The sequence below is a fragment of the Hordeum vulgare genome, chromosome 2H (genome assembly GCF_904849725.1).
Source record: "Hordeum vulgare subsp. vulgare chromosome 2H, MorexV3_pseudomolecules_assembly, whole genome shotgun sequence".
Taxonomy (NCBI): Eukaryota; Viridiplantae; Streptophyta; class Magnoliopsida; order Poales; family Poaceae; genus Hordeum; species Hordeum vulgare.
In genome coordinates this window covers 503269009-503278793 of record NC_058519.1, presented here as the reverse complement: position 1 = coordinate 503278793, position 9785 = coordinate 503269009, and the positions used below count along the sequence as shown (strand labels likewise).

Sequence of the window (9785 nt, the reverse complement as noted above, 5' to 3'; positions counted from 1 at the left end):
TGACAACGACGACGCGTATTGTCTCGTATTTTACATTTTTTTATATTTAATTAATATAATGGGGACGCGTGGACTCTTGCCGGCCTTCGTGGCCGGTTTTTATGTTTAATTAATGTTTGTTTTTATTTAAAAAAATGATTCCATATTTTTTCACGCGTCGTTAAAATGGTTCGGTCCAGTGTTGGACGCATGCCCCGGTCTAAACGCGAAAGCAAAAGTTTTTTGTCCGACGGACCGATCCAAACAAATAAAAGACGGACAAATACGCCGTCGGTTTGGATTGTCCCGTTAGAGTTGCTTTAACCCGTTGAAGTTGCTTTAACTCCCAACTCCAGCCGTTGCCGTACGTTCTGCCTGCATCCCTATTTGTCTTCCGTCATTCATTTATTTTTGAAACAACAAGCCCTCCTCCTCGATTTTCATTGAAGAAACCGGCAAACCGCCACAAAGTTATTACATGAAACTAAAGAGTAGAAAGGAGAAAAATTAAAAACAAAGCGTGGGAACATATCAGACAGACAACAAGTGCGGGTAGGCAGCTTGAAACACAGCCTTGTCAGGCCCAAGTACAAACCAGAAGCTTACACACCCAGAGCACGCAAAAATAACAGAGCTCGAGCAGAGAGAAAGCCCAACATCAGCGGATCCTCCTAGCCGTAGGAGCTCATGCCCCCTTGTATACGCCTCACCCAGCACCTTCTTGATCTTCAGAACTGTCTCCTGCCAAATGAATACAGTATATATTACACTCAGCTATTGAGATAATACACAAGGCATCAAAGTTGGGTCTTAATGTTTGATCCCTAGATCGGCTCACCATCTCCAGCATTTCGTTAAATCTCGAAGTGCGACCGCTTACTATTCATTGGAATGGAGATAGTAACAACCTACTGTAGTGGAGTAATACTTTTTCGCAGCCTTCTGTTAAGCAGTTATCGCGGTCTTCGAATGTCAGCCATCCATGCTACTACCACTACGCCATAAACTCATGAAACAGAGTGATGGTCAACAAAATTGATCATTCTCTCGCCGGATCCCTTTCAATCTTGTCAAGGTAGCTGAGCATCATTTGGAGACCCTTCTCGTCTGCAAATGCCGAGCACACCAAAAAAACAAAAAATTAACCAGCAAAACTCAGTCAGCAACCTTGTCTTGCTCCTTCTGAACGTTCCAAGTCCCGTTGGGCAATGAACCCAAATGTTCTCTTCCAAATTCACAGGCCAGTCGCGCTTACCGAATCTGGGGACCGTGTGCCCGGCCGGGTGGCGTATGACAAGCGGATCCACGAACGAGTCCGCCAGCTCCTCCCCGTGTGCTTTCACGAAGTCGACGTCACCTGCGCGCAAGGAACCGCAGCTTCAGCCATTGCAGTTGCTCACTTCTGCTGACAGTTGCTAGTAAGACGATAACGTGGCAGTTACCAATGAAGTGAAGCGAAGTGCAGCTGATCTTGTTGGCGTACGCCTTGGCAGCCAATGCCGGGGCTTGGATCTTCGCACCGGATATGATCACAACGTGCTTCACCCTAGGAACCCTGTTCAAGGCCAGCCCCTGCCAGAGAAGGCATGGACAAAATAATGGTCAGGTGATTCAGCCGCAACTACGCATTGGCAGATAGCAGTCGATCCAAGAAGTGGCATGAACTGCAGGAGACGACGACGACGATTGATAACTCACTTGTTCCTGGAGCCCAACAAGCGCGGCCGACAGGAGGGCGCCCTGGATGTAATGTCATGTCAGCACGATCACAGACATTACTCACCAGTTCGTCGGAGTAGTATGCATATGATGATGTCTGAAACAAAGCTCGAAGCTAATGGAAGTATGGAGCCCAAGATGAAGTTTACCACCTGAGAGAAACCGAAGAGTCCGTCGAACGGCCCCTCCCTCACCATCAGCTCCTCGATGCTGGCCAAGGACTCGCCGAAGTTCTTGTACCTGAGGAAATCCTGTCCCGAGATCGGTCGATCGATCGATCCCAGGTGTGAAGGGATCTTGTCAGTCAGTCTAACTGGAAATTCAACTGCGGAGAACGGACTAGCTAGCGTGGCGGAGGCCCGCCGGACTGACCTCGCCGACGAACCGGCACCACTCGTAGTAGGGCGGGTCGAAGACGCCGCGCACCGGGGACTCGCCCTCGGCGGGGAAGGGCGCGTCGGCGAAGGCGAGGTCCAGGCGGGACGTGACGCCGGCGGGCCACCTGTCCGCCACCTGCCTCCGCATGATCTCCCCGCTGGTGCGGAACCCGTGCAGGCACAGGAACCGCGGCGCCGGCCGCCTCGTCGTCGCTCCGCCGTCTGGCTCCAAGGCTCCTACGGCGCCGTGGCGCTGGCAGCGGGCCACGGGCGGCTTTCGCGCTGCTGGGAGGCGACCGCGCGAGAGCGACGGGGCGGAGGAGGCTTGCGTGTGACGCCGGGCGTTGCTCGCCGAACTGAAGGCGATGTGACAACGGAGGTGAGCTGCCGCGGCCATCTCTCTCGAGCTTGGATCGCTGCTGATTCGTACCACCGTACTGTATATGGTGTTGCTTGCGCTGCGCTATTGCTTGTGTATGATTCTGCCAGTTGGGTGATTGCATGCTTCATTTTTTGTTTTTTGTTTGGCTTGGAAAACACATGATATGTCTAGCATTATTGCATGAGTAATATGGTCTTGGTGGTTGGTGCCCAATTTCCCAGCTTCTGATCTGCCACCGGTATTATCATCAGGATCATTAGTTCCTTTGGGGATCTTTAGGCTTTAAGTTCTGTGAGATTATTATTTTTTAGAGGCACGGGGGCTTTAATATCCTGTTTTTTTTTTTTTGCGTGAGGAGGGCTTTTTCATACGAATTTTGCAAATCATGTCTTTTTGCAAATCATACGATATTTTTATCTTCCTTAACTTAGCTTGTTCTACATGTATTTGCATGGACCTTGTACTTTTGTTTTCTTTTTTCTCATGTTATTTGTTAACACTACAGAGATATGGTATCGCCACGAGAAAAATACACTATAGGGTCATAGGATGTGAAGTATAGTAGCAGCAAAGAGCTACTCCATCCGTTCCTAAATATAAGTCTTTTAAGAGATTTCAGTAGGCGTCTACATACGAAGCAAAATGAGTGAATATACACATTAAAGTATGTCTATATACATCCGTATGTAGTCCACTAGTGAAATCTCTAGAAAGACTTATATTTAGGAACGGAGGAAGTACACGATAGCTATCACTCTGCATTCAGGAATTATTATTGAATAATCACACACTTGCAACAACACGAAACTAAGGAGGTCACAACTGTATGATTTGCCTATATAAGGACTTGATTATGTATTCAGGCACGGTGCTATATCAGATGCAAATTTCTTTTTCGTCAACATCAGCGGGTGCTTCGGCCTTGGGCTCGGCGGATGGAAGTTCAGATATCTCCTTTTCCATCTTGTCAAGGAAACGGGACATGACTTCCAAACTCGTCTCATCTGCACAAAACAACAAGAAATATGTTTAGCGTGTACAGATATCGAAACCCTGAATAAGATCAACAGAGAATACTGAAGTTTATTTTGCAGATAAAGTTTGTGGTCCTTTGGCCGCCAATCACAAATATCTCATGTTTACAGTTTACCCTACTGATCGCTTGAACTTTTAAATATCAAAATTAGCACTACAACTGGATCGGTATTCAGTGCCTGAATTTATGCAGTTCAGAGGAGCTTAGTGTACTGAAATATGAGCTTACCAACAAGCCTTGGGACCGTGTGGCCCTTTGGGTGACGTATGATGAATGGATCCACAAATGACTCTATGAGCTGTTCACCATGGGGTTTAAGGAAGTCATTGTCCCCTGCACATCAAATAAACCGGTGTGTTAATGGTCCCATGTTACTTGCTCACTACTCAATTGACCTACGATAGCTTCAAATCTTCCAAAATAAACACTCAACATGGAATGTCATGAGAACTTGACTATTGACTAAAGTAACCAACGGGAATATTATACCCCCAGAAATGGTGTCATCAGATAATATGTCAAAGCTTGATCTAACACAACAGATTGTTCAAAGTGTAAACTATGTCATACTCCCTCCGTTCCAAAATATAAGACATTTTAGGGATTTCACTAGGAGACTACATACGAAGTAAAATGAGTGAATCTATACTCTAAAATATGTCTATGTACATCCGTATGTAGTTTATAGTACAATCTCTAAAAGGTCTTATATTTAGGAACGGAGGGAGTAGATGATCGTATGGTATATTCTTCCTCTGTAAATTATCCCCTAATAATAATATGCTGTTTACCATAATTAGAGATTTAGAATACATCGAGCTCTTGGAAGCTTTTCATGAGTACTGTCCCTAAATTGCATAAAGCCTTTGGAAGTTTTGTAAAAGTATGATACAAAAGAACCACACAGTTGGTGTGAGTACTTTAAGTGCATTGCCTAATCACATAATAAACACCGGAACATAACTGCACATGAGGCAGACATGCCGGCTGGAAAATAAATATGACAAGGAGACAGCCAAACGCACACACCGCCAAGGAAGCAACTGAGAAAGATACGTTAGCCAACAACCAACCACAACTAGCACGACAACTGTAAAGGAATAATCTGTGAAGAACATAATGAAGTACCAAGGAAGTGAAGCGAGGGGATTTTGATCATGTTGGCGTACGCCTTATCAGCTATCGCAGGCGAGCGGAACTTGGCGCCGCCTATGATTATGAGGTATTTGATCTTAGGAACTCTAGTCAAGGCCAATCCCTGCCAACAAAACACAGAACAATGAGCGAAATAAAGTTGCAGCTCTAGCAGCAATTCAGCATGTCTTAGGAACAACTAGTACTGAGAGTCTGAAAGAGTCGAACTGGAGTTGATGTGGTAAGGTTATCAGAATGACAGAATCCATCAGCTTACTTGTTCTTGGAGGCCCGGGAGTGCGCCAGATAGAATCGAACCCTGGTATTGCCATGACAATTTGCAATCGTTAATTGACAATTTGGTCACCACATATATGTTTAGGGAGGAAGTGATCCCAGTCTTATTACCTGGGAGAAACCCATCAGCCCATCAAAGGGCCCTTCTTTGATCATGAGCTCCTCGATGTAAGCCAGGCATTTGTCGAAATTCCTGTACTCTGTGAATCCCTGTTTTTTTGAAAGAAAAGAAATAGTCCCATGAATATAACGAGAGAGGGGAGGGATAAATTCAGATCCGCAGGGCCGACATTCTGAGGAGTTATACAAAAGCTACTAACAAAAGGTGGCACTACAGGCTCCACCGAACCTGGACGTGGGAGAGAGATTGGGAAGAACAGATAGATGTGGCAATGGGAACATGGGAGGGGAGGGGAGGGGAGGGGGGGGGGGGGGGGGGGGGGGCAGGTGGAGGACCTTGTCGAACTGGAACCACTCGTAGTAGGGCGGGTCGAAGATGCCGTCGACGTCGGACTTGCCCTCGGCGGGGAAGGGCGCGTCGGCGAAGACGAGGTCGAGGCGCGCCGTGACCTCGGCGGGCCACTTCCCCACCACCTGCTTCCGCATGATCTCGCCGCTGGTCCGGAACCCGTGCAGGCACAGGAACCGCGGCCGCCTGGCCACCACCCCGCCGGCGAGGCTGCCCATCGTCCGGCGGCTGGACCGTCGGCCTGCGCTCACGCGTCGGCTGGTGTTCCTTGTTGGTTGGAGGCCGGCGCTCGGGGAACGGGGGAAGGGAAGGCGCTGGTGGCCGTCCGTCCCGTGGCCGACGGTTTTTATTCTGTTCGCGTGGACTGGACCGCGTGGACGCTGGAGGTGGGGCCCGCTGCGCTTTGCGTTGCCGCCGGTGGCGTCGTGTGGTGGGGTTGGCGGGGCGAGTGGCGCGCGCGCGCCGCACGTCGTGCGGACGCGGGGTGAGCCGGGAGCCGTGAGCCGTGAGGCGGGTGTCTACGTCGACGGTGACGTGTCTGAGCGTGGGGGGCCCGCGGCCCGGCGAGTGGTTTGTGTCGCACGTGGACAGGAGGGCAGGGGGTCCACGCCAAGAGAAACGCATGGATTCCGCGTGATTCCAGAAGCTTAGCCTCGAGAATTTAAAATCCTGATGCAACGGGATCACGTGGATTATTGCAGGCACCACAAGTAGCGGAGGGGGCTCGTTCAACCTGTGTACATATGCAGCGGATGAATGGTACGCGCTGACAAAAAGGAAAACGGTTCCTTTCTTTATATCTAAATAGTTATAGTTAAAAAAATAAAAAATATATTTTTTCAACTACAATTATTGATGTAGAGATGAAGTATTTCTTAAGGAACGTGATCGAATGTTTTATTCTATGTGTGCTGTCGGACCTTTTTAGAGGATGTCGAGGGCTACCCTTTCCCTCTCATTGCCGTGTACTGAAAGAATCCCTTGGCAGCAGGAGCGTTATCGTCGCGTCCCTTTTTGGAGGTGTTGATTGGTACCGGCGCTTCGGAGTCTAGGAGCTTGGAGGGAGATCTCCGGTGGACGCAGCGATCGCGAGACTTCCTCGTTTTGTTGGTCGCTATTGTCGGTATTTGTTACTTTTGTATTTTCTCTTTCCTTTCTTTTAAACAAGACTATGCTCCTTTCACCCCAACACCTATCGTTGGTTGTATCGGTGTTGGTTGCTTTATAATACAAAACGGAGAACCAATTTTGACAAACATTATACTTACAATAGATAAGCTTCTTAGGAATTAAGACCTAAGGAAGACCCAAAGTTTTCCCTCGAAGTGGATCACACTGTAAGGAGCCGACATTATGTTAAAACATTAGAAAAACATTCAGAATTAAAAAAATCCAAAAAATGTCCATGCTATTAAATTATTTTTGATTTATAGAAATGTTCTTAAATTTAAACTACTTCACAAATATAATAAATATATTCATGAATTCCAAAACGTGCTCATTTGTTTTATAATTGTTCACAATTTTAAAATGTTCATGGTTTTTTAAAATCACATATCAAAAATGTTTGTCACCTCAAAAATATTGATGACATATTTATTATTATGAAAAATGTTCAAGAATAATATTTATGTTCCTGAATTTTAAAATTATACATAAATTTGAAATATTCATGAATATTTTTTAAATAAAACAAATATAAAAGCAATCTGGGGAATAAACACATGAAAAAAGGTAGAGAAAAAAGAGAAGAAAAACCGAAGCAAACCTTCCCAAAATCGGAGTGTGACCTAATAGTGCCCGCTAAGATTCAATTTGCTCGATAGCCTCCACGTTATGCATGGAATGTGAATTGTTATAATAACACTTGAAAATAAAATATTATTAATTCAAAACTGAAGGACGGCACGACAAAGTGCGAGTAACCCTCTAGTACAATGTATGTTGCAAAAAACAAAATTGGATAATCTTTTTTATATTTAACAATTTGGTAAGGTGTGTGTAACCCATGTTCATCGGTGTTGTAGTGCAGAAGACATGCAACAAAACGTATCATGTCCCCTAGAAAAACAAGAACATATCTTTTGATTTCTACTTCCAAGTAGCTTCATTCTTTATTCATGAGATTCAAAAAGAAAATACATGGCATGATAGGTCAAGATGTAATCTTACAATGCAGTGAAGGAACAATATTTTCTTAGTCATACACATCATCCTTCTTTCTCTGTTCGAGTGTCTAATTTGATTGACTACTCAAATGAAGTACATCAAGTCTAGTATATTGGCCCAAGCAAAAAAGGAATATTTTACAGAAAACAGAAAGTTACATCTAGTTAGTCTGAAATTGTCATCTCCCACTTTAGAGAAACTTAATAGCATGATGTAATGCCCCAAGTGTAGGACTTGCCCTTTTTGTAACCTTCCATGTTGGACCACCTTGACTTTGTCATGAGAGTTGCTATGCATGTATGATTTCATGTGTCACCTTCTATTTTTCATTAGCATGCATGCATCCATGCCATCTCATTCCTTGCCTTACCTTTTGATTGCATGTCATGTTCAGGTTGGGATTATGTTCTTACTAGGAGTTAGTATTGTGGTGAGATGGATGCATGTGATCTTGTTAGGTGTGATGTTGTGGTTTGGTAATATCTTGTGATGCATGTGTGTTGGTGGTGATGGGTAGGAGTGAGTGCTAGCCACTTCAAAGTTCTTAGCTATTTCAAATACTTTTTCTCCTATTATCTCTTGTAAAAATTCCTTCTTCCCAAAAGCTATTATAAAATGTCTGGTGGTTAGAGTAAAATGTGATTATGAGGAGGTGCAATTTTTCTGACTTGTTCTTTGAATTTTAAAGGTGCAAATAACCCCAAAACAGTAAATTAATTACTGTTTTGCATTTATTTCAAATGGCTCCGAATATTACTTTCCTAATTTTTTCCTAATGGGCCATAATTCCTTATGACCAGGAGGTATTCCTTTTGATTTTTAGCACAGTAGCTTATCTTGTGGTTTATTTTTTCCTCTGTGTGTTTTTAAACTAAATAGAAAAACCCTCCCATGCGTTTTCTTTTCCCCTGGACAACATGGGCCTCCTTCCTGTTCGCTGGCCCATGCTCTCCCCTCCAGCGAGAGCCCACGCGAGAGCCCCCTCCTTTCCTTTCTTTCCCTGACGACATTACTTCTCCTTCCCCACTTTCTTCTTTCCGTCAGCGCGTGAGAGAGAGGGAGGAGCTGACGGTGCCGTGGCACGGACGCCGAGGGCCCCTATATATCTGGGCGTCCGAGCCTCCCCTCGAATAGGGTTTCCTCCTGCCGCCGCCATCTCCTTCTTCCCCCTCCATCTCTTCCTTTCCTCCCCAGGTAAGCTTCCTGTAGGTAGCAGAGAGTGCAGAGAAGAGAGAGTTCGTCGGCGTCTACCCCGCGTGCGTCGTCGGGCGGCACGGCCGCCATGTCCGGGGGCTCGGGGTGGTTCCCCGCGACCCATTCCCGGTGCTAGGAGCCCCGGGGAGCGACCCTCCCGTTGAGACCGTCCTTGTCTTCGGCGAGCACCGGGCGAACTCCTTTCCCTGCTTCGGTCTACGGCAGGACGACTTCATCGGCTCGTCTTCTTCCCCTCCGGCGCTCCTCCTCCCCGTTCGGCGCCCCCTCTTCTCCCCAAGGTGAGGTTCATCGCCCCTTGCCTCATCCTCCTCGGTTCGGTCATGATCCGAAGTAGGATCTTCGTTCCTTCTCTGCTGCTGTTCGTCGTGTAGTTAGCGAGCTGGGTGGTGCGTGGTGTTGTGGTGGCGCCTTGCTGCTGGTTGGTAGAGGTAGCAGCAGGAGCCCGCCTCCACCCAGCGCGAGGAGCCGCTGTGTCGGGAGGGCGAGCGCCTCCTTCTCTGACGGGAGGCCACTGTCCGACAGGACCCAAGTCAGCAGACATCTCGTGTAGTTCTTTTGGTTCAGAGTATGGCTAGGCTCGTAGCAGTAAGGGTGGTTCTCCCCCCCTCGTGCCAGCAGCGACGCGGGCGGGGTGCTTCCCCGTCGACGTTGGGGGAGTAGACGGGTCGGTGTACATGCCTGCTGTGTTGAGTAAGGTAGATTAGAGGGCAGATCCGATCGAGTGTTTCCTTTTTTGTGTTTTCTCGCGCGTACCTGTTCAGACTTCGACCCATAGTGAAGTGGTAGCGAGATTGTGGGCCTGATGAGAGGTTCTGGGTTCGATCCCCCTCTCGGCCTGTTTTTGTTTTGCTAATTCGGTGCACAGTGACCGGGAGCAGTTCACCTTGTTCCCTTCCTCCATCCTGTCGAATAGATGACAGTAGTGTGGTGGTGTGTTGCTGTTGCTAGAACCAGAGGTTCTGGGTTCGAATCCCAGTAGTCTCTGAGTCCCTTTTGTTGTCATTTCTT

General features: G+C 47.0%; 2 protein-coding genes across 5 annotated transcripts; both read right to left on the bottom strand.

Annotated features, from left to right (window-relative positions):
- Positions 1-387: 387 nt before the first annotated feature.
- LOC123426863 (esterase C25G4.2-like) lies at positions 388-3107 on the bottom strand. Of its 4 annotated transcripts, none has more exons than XR_006622327.1 (7): positions 2071-3107; positions 1851-1949; positions 1678-1719; positions 1422-1551; positions 1235-1336; positions 818-1086; positions 388-720 (listed from the first exon to the last, which is right to left on the bottom strand). XR_006622327.1 is itself a non-coding variant. In XM_045110760.1 (6 exons), the coding sequence occupies exons 1-6, from the start codon at positions 2470-2472 to the stop codon at positions 1019-1021; spliced, it is 843 nt and encodes a 280-aa protein (XP_044966695.1). In that variant the 5' UTR covers positions 2473-3107; the 3' UTR covers positions 388-1018. The 4 variants fall into 4 exon arrangements, 1 of the variants encoding a protein (XP_044966695.1); XR_006622328.1 differs by having other exon boundaries at positions 888-1086; XR_006622329.1 differs by having other exon boundaries at positions 908-1086.
- Positions 3108-3218: 111 nt separating this feature from the next.
- LOC123426864 (esterase AGAP003155) lies at positions 3219-5707 on the bottom strand. The gene is made up of 6 exons (XM_045110761.1): positions 5381-5707; positions 5036-5134; positions 4905-4946; positions 4622-4751; positions 3722-3826; positions 3219-3461 (listed from the first exon to the last, which is right to left on the bottom strand). Exons 1-6 carry the CDS (start codon positions 5609-5611, stop codon positions 3334-3336), a joined length of 735 nt encoding a protein of 244 aa, XP_044966696.1. The 5' UTR covers positions 5612-5707; the 3' UTR covers positions 3219-3333.
- Between the last annotated feature and the right edge of the window lie 4078 nt (positions 5708-9785).

Coding starts and splice junctions, on each gene's coding strand:
- LOC123426863 (XM_045110760.1), bottom strand. CDS start 2,472: ATGGCCGCGGCAGCTCACCTCCGTTGTCACATCGCCTTCAGTTCGGCG. Junction 1,720..1,850: donor GACTCTTCGGTTTCTCTCAG/GTGGTAAACTTC, acceptor CATTACATCCAG/GGCGCCCTCCTGTCGGCCGC. Junction 1,552..1,677: donor TTGTTGGGCTCCAGGAACAA/GTGAGTTATCAA, acceptor CTTCTCTGGCAG/GGGCTGGCCTTGAACAGGGT.
- LOC123426864 (XM_045110761.1), bottom strand. CDS start 5,611: ATGGGCAGCCTCGCCGGCGGGGTGGTGGCCAGGCGGCCGCGGTTCCTG. Junction 5,135..5,380: donor AGTGGTTCCAGTTCGACAAG/GTCCTCCACCTG, acceptor TCAAAAAAACAG/GGATTCACAGAGTACAGGAA. Junction 3,827..4,621: donor CCCCTCGCTTCACTTCCTTG/GTACTTCATTAT, acceptor TTTGATGTGCAG/GGGACAATGACTTCCTTAAA.